Source organism: Passer montanus, unplaced genomic scaffold, assembly GCF_014805655.1.
Source record: "Passer montanus isolate IOZ18808 unplaced genomic scaffold, ASM1480565v1 scaffold150, whole genome shotgun sequence".
In the NCBI taxonomy this organism is placed as follows: domain Eukaryota; kingdom Metazoa; phylum Chordata; class Aves; order Passeriformes; family Passeridae; genus Passer; species Passer montanus.
In genome coordinates, this window is record NW_024362052.1 from 743,099 (window position 1) to 762,146 (window position 19,048).

General features: G+C 47.4%; 1 protein-coding gene across 3 annotated transcripts in view; it reads left to right on the forward strand.

The window, feature by feature from the left end:
• The first annotated feature begins 419 nt into the window (after window positions 1-419).
• SLC4A4 (solute carrier family 4 member 4) overlaps window positions 420-19,048 on the forward strand; it is a 125,898-nt gene continuing 107,269 nt past the window's right edge. The window contains exon 1 of one of the 3 annotated variants that reach the window (XM_039701874.1): window positions 420-544. In XM_039701874.1, the coding sequence (XP_039557808.1) occupies window positions 462-544 (83 nt within the window). In that variant the 5' untranslated portion in view covers window positions 420-461. Of the gene's footprint in view, window positions 545-10,695; window positions 10,989-19,048 lie in introns of those variants that run through there. The other 2 variants (XM_039701869.1, XM_039701878.1) reach the window with 2 other exon arrangements.

The window sequence follows — 19,048 nt, forward strand, 5'->3', positions numbered from 1 at the left end:
TGAAGGGTCAGGTGCTCAGGTCAGCCCCAAGATGGGCAGTCTGGCCCACAGACAAGCAGCCAACACGTATTACTTACAGCGTCACTGGGCAAAGAGCTCGCCTTTCACCTGTGGCATCTGCAGAGCAAATTGTAGCAGAGGGATACTGCAGTTTGTCCTGGACCCCATGCCCTCTGTGCCGGCAGCAGAAAGGTTGGGTGTTCATGGGGTGTCCCCCACTTTGGGGTGGCAGGCATTGCTGCTCTTGCTTGGCTTTCAGAGGCTTTAATGGAGACGCTCCTGCAGCCTGCTGGGCAAATGAAGCAAAATGTCACGGGGGGGAAACTATTTGATCCCTTTCTCTGGGGGGGCAGAGGGGCGGGAAGAAGTGGGTTATAGTAAATGTCATACAGGCCTGGAGCTGGAGTGTCTGTTCAAGTGGGACAGCGTTTGCAGGGCTCTGCCTTTCAGAACTGGAGCAAATGTGGAAAGCGAGCTGCTGCGAGCCCTTGGTTCTCCTGCTCAAGGAACCCATGGGACAGCTGGATCTGTGGAGGGACTGGAGGTAGGTCTGGGCAGCCTGGTTTGGGATGGGACACTGAGAGGCAGAATTGATCAGGGGGGTTACAATGATCTCCAGTCTGAAATCATAGCTCCGCCTTTTCTCTCTGTGCCAGACTTGGTATTTCACCAAGTTTTTCCTGTTGATATGGGTCATGACCTGTATAAGACTCTTCTCAGGTGCAAGCTCTTTTGCACCAGCTCTGTTATTGTAACAGGAGAGCTTTCCAGAGAATTTAGGAACTGGAGAGTCCTCAGAAAGCCACCTCTGGGGTTTTCACAATCCTGTGCCTTGCAACAAGTGAGAGAATTCAGATATCCAGTGTAAACCTGTCACTTTGCTGTGTGTTCCTGCTTACTTAATTGCTGGTATGTGGATGAAGACTGAGTGATTTCATGAAAATTCTTTTTTTTTTAATCCCATGTGTGATCTGTCTAGCCTGTGCTAGCATATACAGTTACTTCTCAGATAACATCAGCCTTGTGGCTTGTTGTCAGCAGCAGATGCTCTTGTGGAGCCAACTTTTTGATCTGTTTAAATCATTCAGATAAGTGGTATAACATCTCCCTGGAACACTGGGATAGCAAGATAAACCACGTTCCGTGTCAGGAAGAGAAAGGTTGTGTGTCTCTCTGTATCTCTCAGAAGCTGTTGAATGTTTTTCTGCATTAATCTGCAGCCATAACGACCCAACTCTAACCTGCAGTTATTAATTGGGAGCAGAGCCAGCAAATGGTGCAGAGTTGGAGCTGATATTCTGAGAAATGTGGAAAACAAAGCCAAGGAGAGGAGCAGCAAAAGCAATTGGTTGTGATAATTGTGTGTACAAGGAACAATGAGGGACAGGAAGGCAGGGAATGTGTATAATGGGCTCTGTGTTTCTCAGAAAGACCTTTTGGGAAGATGTGGCATAAATAAGTATTTGAGTCATTCCTTTTCCATACTGAAAAGCCTCGTGAACGTGTCGTCGCAAACCATGTGCATGCTGAAGATGTGCAATTTGATAAGGTATGATGGACTGTGCTCTAAGTGTGACAATAGTAAGGGCATGTCTAAACACAATGTTTTCCCTCTCCCATGGAAAATGTTTGCAGTGGGGCAGGGGAACCAAAGTACTGGGATATATTGCTTATGCCACAGTAAGGGAAAAGACAGGAACGACATCCTGAGGGAGAGCTTTAGAGAGTGGATCTGGGTGCCACAGCTTTCCCCAAGAATGATGAGGCAGACACCGCTTGTCATCTGCAGGGGTTGCTGCCTAGCTCAGGGTCCTTTCCCTATCCCCAGCTGCATCTTCCACCTGCTCCCAAACTCCAGCACAGCTGTGAGGGCAGGGATGCGCAGGGTCCCTCCAGGAGACCCTGCCTTGGGACTTCCCTGATGCTTGGGAGACAAGAGCAGCTGTGGGAGCGCTCGGGGCTGTGGCACAGGTGAGAGGGTGGGGAGCACAGCGCTGGCTCGCTGCCAATGCCATTGCTTCTTGCCGTTCTTCCTCCTTTTATTTTCTTTCCCCACCCCAAAGCAAGGGAATGTAGTAATTGCATTTTGACCCAGTTTCCAAAATCACTGTAGCATAGACTTTGGCGGGAGGGCTGGGGGAACCTCTTAGGAATGAAAACCAGCCATTAGCTAGAACCGGAGGGGCAGGAGCAGCAGCAGACTGTTACAAGTATGCACTAACAGCCTTGTAGAACAACTGTTATCCTGCATGCTTTTATGGGGAAAAAAAAGGTAATTGCATTTACATTTTTTTGATATTTGATCCCTGGTACACAAACCTTTTGAGCCTGAGTTCAGGTTGCTTTCAGCTGAAGCCCTCTAAGCATAGAGGCTTGTGTCAAGTGCGTGGATTTTCAAAACTTGGCTGGAGGTTTCATGGCAGCCTTTCTTGTGGTTATTTCTGGTACCTCTGGCTGCCAATTGGAATGCAGAGCTGTAGATCTGTGGGGAAGTGGAAAGGGATGGGTGTGAGTGCCTGTATGGAGTAGGAGCCCTTAACAGCAGGAGGTTTGGGTTAAGATGGGGTTTTGAAATGCACAGAGACTTGGGGAGCAGATGTAGGTATGAAATCCAAACCAATTTCCTCATTCCGGCTATTAATATGAGATGGAAAATAGGTCCTTTGAAGTCATTTCAAGCAGCAATTAATATCCCTTGGAATCTCCCCAGCAACTCAGTGAGGAGTCTTGGAATTTAACCTCACCAAGTAAGATAGGTGGGAAAGGAGAAAGAAAAGGCCAGAAGATGTTGTCTTGAGGGATGTGTCCATAGAGTGTCCCTCAGCTTCTGCTGCCTTGGTATCCTCACTACCTCTGTCCCTATCATGGGTAGGGCACCTGGAATAGTTACACATTCAGCCTAGGGATACCACCAGCTTGAACATGGATTATGCTGCCTCTGCTGCAGGGGAGAAGCAAAGGATGTTAGTGCCCCAGGCTGCATTTTCCACCACAAGCAAGGCTGTACATATAGACATCATGCCCTGGAGAGCAGCTCTTACCTGATCCACTGCAGAGCTTGGTAAGAGAATGCTCTGGCCTCAGAGGATGAGCTGGTAGGGCCCTTGAGGATGTCCCCTCCCTTGGTGAGGATGGATGGAAGCTTTGAGGTGGGACCACGTGTGTGGGGGAAAACATAGCCAAAAGTTCAAGGCTTTGGGAAATGGAGATAGTCCTCATGTGCTTGTATTAATCAAACGATATGCGAGATTCTCCAAAGGCAATATTTTATTCTGGAGTTGTACAAGCACAAAATGAAAGCCTGCCCTTTGACAGCACTCTTATTTTGTTAAAACGCTCCACCAGAACATGCTGTCCCAAATATCTGTGGATACTCCATCATGCCTGAGCCCTAAAGCACACAGAGCAGGATGTTGTCTCAGGACAGTCATCTCCTGTTGCTACACAAATGTTGAGGTGAAGCCTGAGTTTATTAGTTTTCAAGGCAGAAGATATTGTTTCTGCACATTTTTATTTCATACAGTGCCTTAATTTCTATTAGTCCTAAACTGATGTGCCTTGGATTTATTTTGCTTGCTGGAAGGCCGGAGAAGCTGAGGCCAGGACATTTTATCTCTTCTATGTGGCAGCTTGGTCCTTGTGGCTGTTCTTGCAGGTCAGTGCTCCTGAGGTTCCATTGCCTGCCCTTCCCAGTGCTTCCAGAGCACCAGGAACTCCTTGGCCTTCAGCTCCTGCTCACCAAATTGCCTCCTTCCTGTGGAGAGGAGCTTGGATGTGGGTTGTTGGCTGCAGCCTTCGCTAGGGACTGCTGCTGGAGGTAACCACGAGAGGTATTTAAATAGGTGGTTTCAGCAACAGGTCTTGTGGGCAGGTTCCTCATCTTAACTTCCTGGTGCTGCCTCACATAAAATGCACAGCTCAGTGATTGCTGAATGTGGGGAGCAGCTCTCAATATCATGGAATCACTGTGTGGTTTGGGTTGGAAGGGTCCTTATAAGTCACCTCATGCAAGCCCCCTGCCAGTGGCAGGGACAACTTCCACAAAACCAGGTTGCTGGATATGTGACAGGCAAGGTTTTGATACCTATGGGGTATCTATCCAAATGTTTTCCACTGGAGTGTGTGGCTTCTGGAAGGTTTCAACTCAGCTTGCTTCTCCCTTTCTTTGGGAAGAATCCCAAACATCTGGGGCTATGTGCAGGGGGTATTCTTCATCTGCCTGCACTTCTAAGAGCTTCTGCAGACCTGGAAAAAGCATTGAAAGAGCAGCCAGCTCCTAGGGGTGCTTTTCCCTTATTTTTTTGGCCTTGTTTTGGCTTGGACAACACATTTCTCCAGTTTCACTTTCACTCAGATTTTTTTTTCCCCCTAGAACGCTTTGCTCTTCAAACAGCCCTAAAGTGCCAAAACCCTTTTGGAGTTACATATGTTCCCGGGGAACTGTTGTTTGCTCTAAACTGGACTGTTTCTGCTGGAGTACCTAACAAATAATTTAAAAGTCATTAAGTCTTCAAAGCTTTATTTATAGAGTACAAACTTCTGGGTAAATGTGACCTGCCAATGTTTGGTTTTCAATATTTTGTTTAGGAAATGTTGATATAAAAGATGAGAGACAGAACAAGAGATGTGAAAATCCAAAGCCGTGAATGATGCTGCTGTTTAATTATGTGAAAAGAAAAGAAAACATTTCTGATGACCCAGGATAGACAATGGGATAATAAACTGAAGCCCTAGGCAAAATAAAAAAAACAAACCCAAAACAACAAACCAAGCCAAACTTTTGTTTTGTGGCATCACAAATTATCAGGAGTTGAGAAATGAAATGACAGAAGGGAATATACGATGTATTATAAGTACCAGCCTTTTTCTCTGTATCAAAAGAGGGCCTGCAGAGGGAAGACATGAAAAGTTAACCAGTGGGAACACATTTTTCACTGGGAATAGAGTCTGTATTATCACAACAGGAAAACAGTTAAATGCAAAGAGCTGAGATGAACTGAGAAAAAGAAGAAACATTGGGACGAGTATCTGTTGTTTAAATTGGCAAAGTGAGGGGGAAATAGTGTTCCAAGAACAATAACCTAAATAGCACTGTAAATCTATTGATGGTAGGTTGTCTGGAGCTGAGCAATATAGATGTCCATGGATTTACTGTGTTGTTTCCTGTGGTGCCAGTTTGATATCTTTTTTCCCAAGTATCCATTATAAGACATCATCTGAGAAGGCTGCTCAGGTGTGTATATGGCTGGATGAGGTAGAGACATCGGTGATTTATCTGTGGTGTTACTGATGGTGTATTTCAGATATCCTGAAGTTAGTATTTGGCATATCCAAAGCCCTGTGGAGGTGTCCCAGATGGCATTTTTTAGCATCAGGAAAATATGTAGTCTTGAATTCAGAGGATCACAGTGACCTGCCATTCAAGTTACTCTTTCCTTCAGGATATTGGATGCTCAAGAGCAGATGCTCTGTGTTGCAGGGGCAAGGATTCAATTTTAGAGAAGCAGGCAGGAAGAAGTGTACATCAGGGAAAGCATTTCTAATCCTGATGCCTGTCACCATCTGCTTGTGGGAAGTTATCTCCAACCAGAGGGTAGGAAGGCTGGCTTGGGGGCTGCTGTATTTTGACAGTAGAAATCCAAGTAAGTTGTAATTTTTGTCTGTACTAGTCATGTTGTTGAACTTGACCTTCCACTGAGAGTGGGTGAGATTCCTCCTCATCCTTCCAGTCAGTGATAAAATATTAGAAGTCTTCCTGAGCTGGTGCTCAGGAGGCGAGGAGGATCTTGATGAAGATGCTGGTTGTTGCACTGTGAGGATTTGGTGCTCTGAAGAATTGGTCTGGGTCACAGTACAGGTGCTCTACGAAAGGGTTGAAGGGCTTCTTGGCCCATCCCTTTGAGCTTTCTTGGTGGCTTTTTTTTTTGGCATAGGATGCTAATAGCTGAGGAATGAGGAAGAGACAGAAACTCACCAAAATGACAGCTGGGGACAAACTGGGAAAATAAGAAATCCTTCTGATGTAAATACGGCTTGTCCCATTTGCAGCCCATCCATATCACCCCATCAGGTCTGTACCCCTTTTTATGTGGCTACAATGAGCCTTGTGCTCAAGGGATTTAACTTCAGCCTTGGATTTCCCTCCTGTGCTGAGAAGTGGAAGGATCTGTGTCCCTTCTGACCTTTCTGTCTGAACTCGCTCTGAAGCAGAGAGCAGGTGATGTGTTTGAGAGCCCAGAAGTGCTTCAGTCAGCTGAAGCTTCCTTAGCCCTCTCTTCCAGAGAGGGAGAGTATTTGTTGTCCCAGGGTCCCAGCAGCTGAAGGTGGCGGAAGCGTGTGGTTCAGCGTCCTACACTCCGGCGGGTATTGTGGGTGTAGGAACAAACACACTTGCTTTATTTTAACAAAGCCCTGCGTTTTTGGCCCTGACCAAAGGCTGCTTTGGCCTCGTTCCCTGTGGCACAGAGCAGGACACCACTTGAGGCGTATAAAATCTGCTTTCTGCCTGGGGTTGGGCCATTGAGCTGCCCCTTTGCTCGCCGCTGAGGGGACACTGGCAGCTCACCCCCTCAGGGGGCTGTGCCTGGGGGCGCTGAGGGGCACGGAAAGCAGGGGTGCTTCCCAGCAGAGGGCCCTCGAGCAGCACTGCCGGCTCCTGGCCAGCGCTCTCCTGGCCCCAGCAGCTCGGGGGCTCCTGGCAGAGAGGGATGCACCAAGTACGGCAGTTCGGTGTGCTCTTGGAGGAGTTGCTTTTGCTGGAAAGATAAGGGGTGTTTTTTTAAAGAATGTGGCCCTGGAAGTTGGTAGGAGACTGGCAAGGCTTGCTCACAGGGCTGCAAAGCCCAAACCTGTGTTGCTTCCTAGAGGAGTAGAACACAACTTGTGTTTTCTAAGCCCTTGAGGTGAACATGCCATGCTTTCAATAGCTAGCAAAAGTATTGTAAGGTACCAGAAGCAATAGACCCAGCTGATGAAATCACCATGAGCCCCATGGTTCCATGAAGGAACTGCTGTGACCTGAATGGCTCATTGCTCTCAAGCAGACATGGTGCATTATTCATGAGAGGCCCATCAAGCAGTTCACAAAAACCCCCATAACCCTTCGGTGTTCTGCTCTGTCTTACCGCAGCTTAATGTTTTTCAGCACCTCCTGTTTCTACCTCTTCTAAATGAGTGAGCCAGGGCAAGGAAGTCAGTGGGAATTTGGCAGTTTTTCTTCCAAGGGCCCTGCAGTGGTTCCCCAGGGAATGGGCAGGCAGGGCTGAGCAGGTACTCTGACAGAGACAGGACCCCACCACATGTTGTTTTCACTGCTGAGGCAGCACTGTTAGAAAAGTTTCCAAAAAGAATGGGTTTACTCACCTTGGACCTTTACTAATCAGCTATCAGGCAGTGCTTGCTGAGATGCCCTATTCTGTCTAGATTTTTTGGCAAGTGGATGGAAAGGACAGACAAGTCCTGATTCTTGGTGACTTGAATACAAATATGAGAGCTACAGAGTTGCTTTTTGTGGTTCCCTTGGAAATCAGCGCTATTGTACTAATTCAGCTGTAATACTAAGGAATGCAGTGGAGGAATTTGTTGAGATCAGCAGCTAAAATGCTGCAGAACCCATGTCTATGTAAGAGACCAAAAAACCCCTGAAACCTCAAGGTCACAAGGAATAGCTGCGATTGAGGATTGAGTCCTAAAAAAGGTGAGTGAGGGATTTTGTTGGTGTACAAAGGATCTGCTGCGTGCACAGGTGTGTTCAGGGTGAGCCACTTTTGTCATGATGACTTGGTACTGACGTTTGTCAGCCGAGCAAAAGATACTGAAAGTCTCTGTGATAAGTACAGCTGCAGTCTCTGCACCTAGATCCTTCCATGGCAATCTTTATCCTCTGAAACTTCCTGACTTAGGTTGAATTACTTGTGACTTAATCCAACGCAAATATTTTATCACTGGGTAGTGTGCACAAACCCCTGGAAGTGCAGGAGCTGCCAGTTTCCATCTCATTCAGCATCGCCTCTGACTGACAATGCTGTGGTCAGCATGAGCGGCTTCCGAGGAATCTACCAGAAATGCTGCAAGATATATTTATGGAATAACCTGCCCACAGGGAAAATTTTACCCCAGCAGTTCCACCGAGCATGCGTGTGTATGTGTTCTCTAATCTTTACCAGCAGAACTTTGCCTGTTCTCATTATCCATACACATGTCAGACATTGTCAATGACACTGATACCTTGCGTGACCTCGCTGGAAAAGGAGTTCCTGAGTTAGCTGAGGGAGGAAAATGTGTGTGTGCTGGGTGAGAAGGCAGGCCAGTAGCTCCTGTAGAGCAGCAGGCATTTAGGTGAAGGTGGTGTCCTGTCCCGTGCCCTGCTGAGGCATTGCCTTGGCTGGGATGTTGGCGAAGGCCATCGGCAGAGCTTTTCCTCACCAAAGCTTTGTGAGTGGGACTGAAGCCAGCGGGTTCCAAAGGCAGGTTCAAACAGTCAGCCAAAGCCTTCCCAAATCCAGCTGCTTCTCTGTGACCTGTGCAGGGAGGGCAAAGCTAGCGGGCTGTTGTGCTGAGTGACGAGCTCCTCTCTGGTTATTAAACCAAGCAGAGGAAAATCCTGGGAATGGCTGGGGAGGCTTGGCAAGGGAAGGTGCGAGCCGAGGGTTGTCGGCAGTGCCAGAAGGTACATGGATACGTGTGTTGGACAAGTCTGCTCCAGCCAGTGGGTTTCCCTTTGTCAGTCACAGTGACAGACAGCGTCGTCAGTGCACTTTACTGGGCATTTCTCTGCACAGAGAGCGCACTCGTTTTTAAACTTGGTCGAGACAACTGCCCTGGCTCTTGATTGAAGGACTTCTGGAAATGGCTCTGGTAGTGTTTTAGATGATTAAACGCAGCAATGTGATATTTAAAGACTGACTTGGAATCATGCATCCTGATAAAAACCCCCTGTTTTTTAGCCAGAAAATTCAATGCACATGTTTAAAATGACAGTATTTGAAGTTACAGTGAATTGTCGGGAACTGGAATTAGTCCAGTTAATTAGGTTTGTTTCTGAAACAGCAAGCTAAGAGCCAGCTGCTGAGAAGCATCCATGAGGTGCTTTCACTGAGGGATCACAATGCCTGGGGGTATCCCAAAACCCCCATGAGTTATCTAAGTGGCAAAAAACAACAGCAATTTTCTCAAGTAGCTAATGTGTTTTTTCTTCAGGAGCTCCCTAGTTTATTTAAAAACGAAGTGAAGTGAAACTAGCACATCATTAAGGATTTAGGGCATGGACACAGCAGTCCTTGCTTTGGAGCCTTTGGAAGAGGGAAGATGTACAGTTGTTTGGGTTAGCACTTGAGCACACAAAGCTCCTCAACTGATGTGGTGCTCTGCTTTTGTTAACATGAGGGCTGTCATTAATTGAAATTAAATACAGTTGTAAGTGATGGGAGGCACAACTGTGCCCATTGGAAACTCACTGGCCCTTGAAAAACAGGTTCTTAAAAACCTGGATTTATTAAAGGGAACAAAGGAGCCCAAGTCCTGACCCATTCATGTGCAGACTGTGGCTCTGAGATCTTCCAGGAAAACATGGAACAGCATGAGGGGACAGTGACAACGCCAATCAATTGTCTGTTCTCAGTGTCTGGGGACAGCACAGGGGTGGCAGCAGCAGAAAGGAGAGGAGGAATTTGGCAGGGAGATCCTTCTGCAGTGCTCTCGCTCTGCTCTGCAAGTGCTGTGGTTTCTGTTGCTGCTGCTTTTTCTGCCCAGCCAATGGATTGCATATTATTCCCTAGTACAGAGTTTGGATGGGTGACAAAGGTGGAGCTTGGTAGCTGAGGAGCAGCTGAGGGGGCAGTTGCTGTGTGGTAATCATAAACCTTGCTGAAGAAGGGGAGTTTTCCCCCTGTGGAGCTACAATAGCCTGCTTTGTTCCCCTGAGAGTCTGTGTACTTCCCATCATGGATTGCTGTTCTGCCATGTTCCTTGTGAGCCTTTTGCAGAGCTCCAGGATTTAAAAATACTTTATGGATCTCATCAGCTTGGCCTGGACAGTCGAGCTGAGTGCAGGAGCTATAGCTGACTGAACAAGATAGGGGATATTGGCACTGCTTCTCTTGTCCAACAGCAGTCTGGAGGGAACCTGTGCAAGGGCAATTAGTGTCCGTGGAAGCGTCTGTGTAGGAGAGAGAGGAGGAAGTAGGACTGGGCTGGTAAGCAAGGGGAGCCTTGCCATGCTCGAAGTTAAGAAGCAACATATAAGGTACTATTTCTGTGGAAAATTATAATTAACTGACTAAATTATGGTTTCTATATTTTTCCTGGGTTGGTTGTTGTTGTTGGGTTGTTAATGTTTTTGAGGTTTCTGTTTGGTTGGGTTTTTTCCAGTGCTATGTGCTTTTGGCCCGCGGGCCATGCGTTCCCAGCGGCAGGGAACCTGCCGTGGGAGTGCGACAGGCTGCCCGCGGCACTATCCCGGCCGTGCCACCCAGGGCAAGCATCCCCCCTGCTCGGGGGGATGGCATCTCCCGGCCTGAGGCACACGGTGGTCCCTGCCAGTCCCACTCACAGCGGCGGGGGGTCCGGCGGCCCTGCGCTCCTCTTCCAGCCGCGGAAGTCCGCACCTGCCCCGGCGCGGCTCGCAGCTCGGGGCGGGGAAGCGCAGCCCCAGCCCTCAGACTCCTCCTCCGGGCTCCCCGCCCCGGGCCCCGTGACGCCGAGCGGCGGCCGGGGATGGGATGGGACGGGACGGGCCGGGATGGGAGCGGGTGAGGGGACGGCCGAGCTCGCCGGCGGCTTTAAATGCGGGCCCGGGCCGGCGCCGCCAGCACAGCCGCGCCTCTCGCTCGGGCTGCCGCGGGCGCTCACCCGCACGGACACGGACGGGCAGGTGTAGGGCCCCCGGCATGCCCCAGTGAGCCAGCCCGCAGCCCGCCCGCCGCCACGGCTGCCCCGCAGCCCCCGCCCGCCGCCAAGCTGGAGGAGCGCCGCAAGCCCGAGCCCCGGAGGTGAGCGAGCGGGAGCGGGGGTGCGGACGCCGGGCTTCGCTTCTCACTCCTCGCTGTCTTTTTCGGTGCCCAGCTCTGCTGGAGCCAACTTTGAAAACGCTTCGTGGTGTTGGAAAACTTTTTTTTACCGTTTCAGTTCATCTTCACTGAGTTGTTAGCAGCCGCTGAATAGGCAGCCTCGTCTTTCCCGGGGTTTCCAGTTATCCACCTAGTCTATGGTTGTATGGAGTGTTTTATTATCCAAGACCAGCTCTTCGCTGTTTGTTTGCCCTTTCTGTGCTTCCTGTGAAGCGCTGCCATCCATAGCGAGAGCACACGGGGAAACTAGGATTTAACTGTCTTTAGGCTTGCTCCTTTTTTCTTTACCACGTTAAGTTACTAACGGATTTTTCTTCTGTTCGGAGCGCATCCCTTTAGCCCTCGCGTTCAGAAGGAGCCCTCGGATGTGCAGGGAGCTCCCACGGCATGATAGAAAAAGGCAGCGGGCTCTGCTCTGGCAGGAGAGCGGGCTCGGGGTGCGTGGCGGCAGCGCCGCGGAGTCGTTCCTCAAAGCTGCTCCTGTTAGTAAAGCTGGGCGCGTAAGGAGCAAGGTCGGGCCCTGGGGCAGATCCGAGTGGTAGCAGCTCCCTTGGAGAACTGCTCTGTGTACTGTATATAGGTACTTGCTCCTTTTGTGTCAGAGAGGTGAAGTTACTGTGCATCTGAACTTGACTCTGTGCATGTGCTCCCAGCTGCTTAGGGACTTTGTTCTGGTTGTTCCTATAAGGTACATACTTTCTGTTTAAAAAAAACAAAAACAACATAAAAAAACCCAACCAACTAAAAAAAAAACCCCATTCAGAAACGGAACAAGAAAAGCTTCACTAGTTGGATTTGACAAAATGTGTCGAGTTGCATATATTGTGTGTGGGACAGAATATGTTGCTAAGTGCTGGTGTGACAGGCTGCAGGAAAACACCTAGTTCTTATTCCGGTTGAGATCAGTAGGAAATTGTGCAGAGGCCCCCTGAGCAAAGCAACCTTCAGGCTCCCGAACCCCAGCAACTACTGAGTGACTTCATTTTGTTCTCACAATTCCCAGTCCTGTGCCAAGTAATTAAACAGGACTGTTTGCATCTGTACTCGCTCAGAGCATTGTACATAAGCTGATCTGTCCTAGTCCTTTCCTGGACTGCTGTTCCAGGCTCAAAGACTTTTTCTGGTGACTCCTGGGTTAGATGATGGAAGAGTTAATTTTGCAAAGCCTGGTTTCAGCTGGTGATTTTAGCTCTCGTCAACTTCACCTGCTGCTGAGGGTCAGTGGGATTGGAAAGGCAAATAATAGTGTAATCTGCAGGGATGGTTCTTTAGCTTCCTAGGAAGGAAACACAGACTGTCAAGTTCCAAAAAAAACCTAGGAGGATTTGCTTGTAATTTACCCTTTGCTTCTGCTGAGCAAAAGGTAAGTTAATTTCACTTTATTAAAAGCAGTTGCTAGACTTTAGGGACCTGCATTCCCGATATTTCAATGGGGCTGGCAACTGTAAACCGCTGACCTCGGATGAGTGGGGAGCAAGGTGTGGTGGTGAGGTGAGAAGGAATTACGGGGGTTTTTTTCTTTTCTTTTTCCAGCTATGGAGAGGAGAGATGGAGCTTTCATTTGTGTGCGCAGGGCATTCCTGGCAAGGTAACACCCTGCACTCATCCGGTCTGCTCCCAGCAAGGTCTGGCAGGATTTTCTGCAGCTCAGAACTGTGCAGGTTTTCCCCTTAAACTTCCATGTTACAATTTTAGATCTTGAAACTTCTCTGCAGCCAGAAAACAGCCTCATGTACTGGTGCTGTCTTGTGGTATCACTTGCAGCAGGTTTTTAAGAGGAGCTTTTAAAATGCAGTGGGTGTAGGGTAAATGCTTCAGTTACCGATGTGTTAAGCTGATAAGAAAAGGTTGAATTTATGCACGAAGTGCAGTTCAAAGAAAAACATCCCCGTGAGAAGGAAAAATCTATAAGTCCTTTTGTTTTCAGATCTACCTGCTTATCAGAGAGGGTGGAGGAGCTGATTGTGTCTCTGGCTGAAGGTTTTCTAATGCTGCCACCCTGGACAGCTGTAATTAATAAGCTGTAAGGGGTTTTGGGCAAGGTTGTGAAGGAAAATTGCTGCGTGAGAGGCTAAATCAAAAAACCTGTTCTTATTTTCCTGCCAGTAAGTGTGCAAACAGCTATTTGCAGTCAGAGGTGCTGCCTTGCCAGAAAGATGCAGTCGCGAAGGGAAAGGTGTTGCTTTGAGAAAGGAAATACTGGGGGAAATGTGCTGTTTTGGGAGGTGGGTGTCCAAAAATGGGCCATGTGAGTTCAGCAAGTGATGCTTCTGTGCCATTGTACGTGCCATCTGTTAGTACGAATTTGCTAGCAAACTTCTCTAATTTAATTTTTTGGGTTTTATGCCATTACGTTGTTATACATGTCCGTATCAAAATAGCATAGCTTTTACTGGTCTGCACCCCAGCTCCTCCCCTGGGCTGGGAGAACCAGAGGGCATGGGAGGAGGTTTTGAAGGTGCCTTGTTGCCAGCAGCGTTCCCGGCACTGCGGCGCTGCTGGGTCCCTCAGTGCTGGTGAGATGCCTCCATGGCCCCACTGCGAGAGAGAGCATCCTTGTCACGCTCCAGCAACCCGCCTCACACGTATCTGCTGTCTGCATTAGGTTTAGAATTTGAACTCTTGCTTTGAGCAAATTAAAAGGGTACTGATCACTCCTTGTTCCAAGTCAATTAGCTGCTTCCGGCTTCAAATCCACTTAGAAGGCTCACAAAGGAGGGGGAGTGCTCTTTGAAAACCCAGTAATAGCAGTTTATGGTTAATATTGATAAAGGAATGTGTGTCTGTGTCATTGTTCTGCATCTGGTGGAAGGAAAGCTCCTCTTTTGTGTTCCCTCAAAACATAAGCACTTGGATGGGGAGGCAGTGGTCTTTCTCGTGACTCACACTGTCTGGCTTGAAATGAAAATGCAGCTATAAAATGGTCAAGGTTGCAGTGAATTCCCACAACCACTCAAAGCAAGGCTTCTGCCTCCCTGCCCTTGAACTTTGAGTCGCTGTAGCATCTCACATCTCCTGAGTTTGCTCAGGATTGTGCGCAGTTTGTGGCAGGAATGCTTTTTATTGCTGTTGGACAGTGTCAAAGACAATGGCTGCACCCATAATTGGGTGATAGTGCGTAGCATAAGTAAAAAGCTGCAGAGCTCTTGCTTTTCAATGGCTTAATTACATTAACTGAAGAGATGAAAATGTCTTTGAATTAGTGTCACACAATTACGAGTCTTTCACATAAGGAGCATATTTGAACTTGCCATAGGGACTGGCAGTGCAGTGAAGCTGCATGGAGATTTATGAGAAATTTGAAAATCAGAGAAAGCTACATCGCAGTTCTTGGCATTCGGTTTGATTTGGAACGGTGGATTTCTGTCCAAATTCAGTAGGCATGTAGGTCCATGCTGTTGGAGTATGGCTGAGCCTTCTGAGCACAGCAGAGGAGGTTGCAAATAGCCCTGGTTTTTCTGGTGAGAAAATTCAGATAAAACCAGAAGAGTTGATTCCATGTCACCAATATCAGAATTCTTTGAGTCTGCGGCATGAGCTTTCAGCTTCTGCATTCCAGAAACGTGTGCTCTTAGGAAAGTTCATTCTGCTGCCAAAGTAGAACAGAGACTGAGGGGTGGATTTAAAATAGATTTATTATTTATATATATAAATATGTATGGAGTGAGAGAATATGGCTGATCTATGTATTTTCTACTCCTAAGGAAATTCTTTTAGTGGAGGAAGAGAATTTTCTCGGTGTTTCAAATCCTAGCGGTATTATATAACTACCTTTTAGGGGAACAGGACCATACTTCTGTTTTGCTAGCATATAATAAATACTTACTAAATACTGTGTATTAATTCTTGAAATAAGCTTTAATTTTCCTAAGTATTGATCCATACTTCTGGCATCCCAAAGTGAGTTGAAGGACTTGGTGGTGGGAATTGTTCCGTGACTTCTTTTAAGACTGAGGATTACTCAAATCACTTCATTCTGTTATTAATGACGATTATAAAAGCTATTTCATTTTATTGAAATTATAGTTAGTAACATATTGTTATTAATAATAAACTTATATATAATCTATAAATAATACAGAGCTGTGGTACCTCTGCTTTTGACCTCTGCGAGGTGACTGCTGCTCATCTGTGAAGTTGCTGATATTTGATGTGATTGTTCCCCAGGGAAGATTGAATTTTACTTTCTTTTGAAAGTTATTACAATGAGCTGGTATTATGCAAGAAGTCCTGGTGGGTTTGCATGTCCAACAAATTTTTGCCTTTTTTCACACAGGAGTTGTTCCTGTGGTGTGTTCCGTCTTTTTCTGCTGCTTTTTCTGAGCGAAACGTGCAAATGCTTTGATTTTGATGACTGTGCAGATGTGTAATCTGATGGCAAAGATGGCAACTGAAGTCTTGTGCGCCAACTGTTCATCTTTACCAAAATTTTTCAGTTTTCTCTATTTTGTACACTAGGTGCAGAAACAGAACTTGGGTCTCTTTTTCAATGGTGTGTGCATCTTGAAGATTATGCTGTTTTCCTCTTAAGTTTTTTTAATAAGTTTTTACTTCATTTTAATCACATCTTGCAGGTTTACTGAGCTCATTTCAACTCTTAACCTTGAACAGAAGGTTGCAAAAGTTAATTGCTTTTATTGTACCGGTGGCTGTATAACACTTCAGACACACTCTCAGCCCTTCGACGTAAGCGTAAAGGTCTTTTCATCAAGGCTGCTAAATATGAGGTTGATAAGAATGAAGCTGGGAAATAGCTGCTCAGTAGCTCAATGAAAAGTGGCATTTGGGCACATCAAACCTGTCTGTTGCATTGAGGTGTATTTCTTAACACTGGAATTGGACCTGCACATTTTGCTGAGGTCTCAGAGTTAGCAAATGTGGTCATCTTGAAGCGAATGTTACCTAAATTCTTGTTAAATTTGTCTAGTCTGAGCTCACTTCCCTGGCTGACACTTTGAGCATTCAGCAGACACAGAGCACAGCTCAAGTCCAGCAGCCCTGCTCAACAGAGCCGCCTGTGTGTTCTTCTGGGCAGGAACAATCATCCCCAGGGGAAAATAGATGAGGCTTTGTTCTCTTGTGTCCCCAGCAAAGCTCCGTTCCAGAGCCTCGATGGCACAGCAAGCCAGCGTGTGGTGCCGTGGGAGTGTTCCACATCCATTGTTTGACATCTCATGATCTCTTAGGTGAGCAGTGATAGGTTTGAGCACTATTGTCCCAGTAGCAGCGTCAATGTGGCATTTCATGGGAGCAGTAGTGCTGATGATGGAATGCAGTAACACCTCTGTCAGTGCAGCGAGAAAGGTTGGAAATGTGGAGCTGTTGCCTTAGTCCCACAAAATACTTCAGTACAGGTGACTTCTGGCCTTGTGGCTATTCAGCTCATTGGCCTTTAAGGCCATGCTGAAGTGCTGTGCTGGGGTGAGTCCTGCATGAGTAGTTCCACTGGCATGAACGGAAGAAATGTGCACTGAGATAGGACAGCGTGCGGGGAGAATTCATCAAGTGGGGCCAGAGGGGTGCAGGGACAAAGTCTGGATTGCAGCCATGAGCTGCTTGCAGGGTGGGGTTGCAATTCAGTGAAAGACCAGTGCAAAGTCTTGAGTGCATCTTTGATAGGCACTTGGAGGGTGGTGTTAGAGAAGCTGTAGAATATTGATTTAGAACAGAGTTGGAATGAACTTAGTGCCACCATTTGTCCACCTGCCTAGCTTGTCTTTTCAGTCCCAGTTCATTTGTCGGATGACATCAGTGAATTTTTGGAAAAGATACCTTGAATGGATATTGAAATGCTCTCCATTTCAGAGTGCATTTGTATCTCTGTCGTGTTATTGGTACATCACTGGAATGTGCATGGAAAGGAGATTATTGTTGCCCAAGAGCAAGAACTGCTTCTACTGGAACGTGATAGGATGCAGTGATTCCCTATAACTCTTTAAGTGCTGCTGACTTGGGATAAAACTTTTAATCAGTGGTGAATTTCTGTACCAAAGCTGGGCTTTAGAGGCAAAGGCAGGCTGTCTCCCATGACATACAGCTCCAGTGTCATACAAAACTTGGAGAAGGCCTTCTGTCCCCATTGGGCTTTCCCGTGCCTGGGGAAGAGGTTTTGCACTGAGGTGGGTGTGCGGTTCCAGCCGCGGCACTCTGCAGGGTTCTGGCTTGTACGAGGCACCTCGCTGGTCTTTGGGTCTGCTGGGCTCTGTGTTGCCACCTCGGCAGCCCTCTGAGGTTGAGCTTGAGAGCCTGCTAGCATGGAAGGAATGTGAGCAAGCCTGGGCTCGAGCGTGGGCTTAGGCCCGTGCTTCGTGGGCAAGGCAAGCCCAGGCGCCCTTGCTCGGCTGCTGTGGGCACAGAGCTCCAGCCAGGATGCTCTGAGTGCTCAGCTCCATGGCTTGCTCCTGTTTGCAGTAGGACTTGAAGGAGCAGTCATGTAGCTGCTGTCCTTGTACTGTGATTTAACCTGGGACAGACACTCTGGACCTGTGAACAAAAGAGTGAAACGGCAGGAATTGCTGCAGAAGGAAGACCTCCGTATTTCCAAAGTTTTGCTTGGATCATGGCTTTCTTCCCTTTGCCAGGAATACAGTGTGTAAATTTTGTTGAAAGGGAATATGCTACAAAACAGCCCTGTGAAAAAACCCCAACTGTGTGTTCCAGTGTCAGAATCCTCTCCAGAGACTGAGTAAAGGGAAATTGTGTCTCCAGCTTTTAAAATAATTACTCGAATTAAAGATAAGCTAAAAGAGCCGAGTTCACTGAACATTAGCTATGCAACTTAATTTGTCAAAAAGCATTGAAAAAACAACCTAAGCTCATCATGCTCAAAATGTCTCTCCCAGCAAATAACCTGGATGTCCCCTGAATCTTCAAAAATGTTGGAGTAGAAATTCCTGTGAACTCTAAAAGTTTCTGCAATAACTTTTCTACAAATGGGGCCACGCTTCCTGAACGAACCTGTTTCTGCCTTTTCAATTCTAAGTGGTGAGTGGGACACCTTTGGGACATTTTTGCATTAAGTATTCCTGGTCTAGTAATGTCTTGGGTTGTCAACAGCTCTGTTTTCCTGAAAAGGCTTGATTCAGTGAAGGTAACTTCAGTGGGTTTTTGTGGAACAGTCAGTTCAGTTCTGGATGTGATCCTTAATTTGTAATTCTCAGAAATATCTATGAAGTCTTGATCTGTGGTGTCAGTCCAACTTTTCTGGCTCTGTTCCCAGACCAGTCATTCCACTTAGCAATAAAAAAATGCAAGATAATGGATGCAGATAACTGGGATTTAATATTACTGTAGCCCATTTCCTGTTTACCTTTAAACAGCCGTGTTGCAATTAGATGTTGGGCATAAAGCCCTTCTTTGTTAACAGGTGTCTCCAAGAAATGTGTGACTGATGACCATGTCTGGGTTCAGCTGTGGTGGCCCTGACAGCTTAAAAAAGAAGTGGAAAAGCTGCTTGTGCTTTTATGAATATCTATTACCAAAGCAAACCATTTCAGGCCTGTTAGGGAAAGTTCTTTTCCTGAGGCTTCTTCTGAAAGAATGGCTGCCTCCAGCGTTTCAGGCAGATGCCTGTGGAAAGGAGGATGAGAGCAGATGGGGGGCGATCAACATGAGCTGTGAGGCACTCCAGCGTGTCCTCATGCATGGACACTGATGCTCCGAGGTGTACCTGCTGCAGCGTGGGCCTGGCCAGATGCTTTGAGATGTACCTTCTCCAGCCTGGAGTTGTCCTTTGGGGTGCCGTCACAGGTCACAGCCTGTTGGCTCCAGCTCTCACTGGAGCTGCAGCCTCCCCAGGACAGCAGCACAGCAGCCGTGCGCTGGGCCCCGCCAGCCTGGGCACGTCGTCGTCATTGCTGTTATCAGAGCATTCCCAGGCCCAGCAGAGCAGCCTGATAAGCACCACGGTGAGCACCGAAAGCAAAAGCTGCCCCTGACGACCTCTAGGCACCACAAATGTGCCCATGGCAAGGCTGATTAGT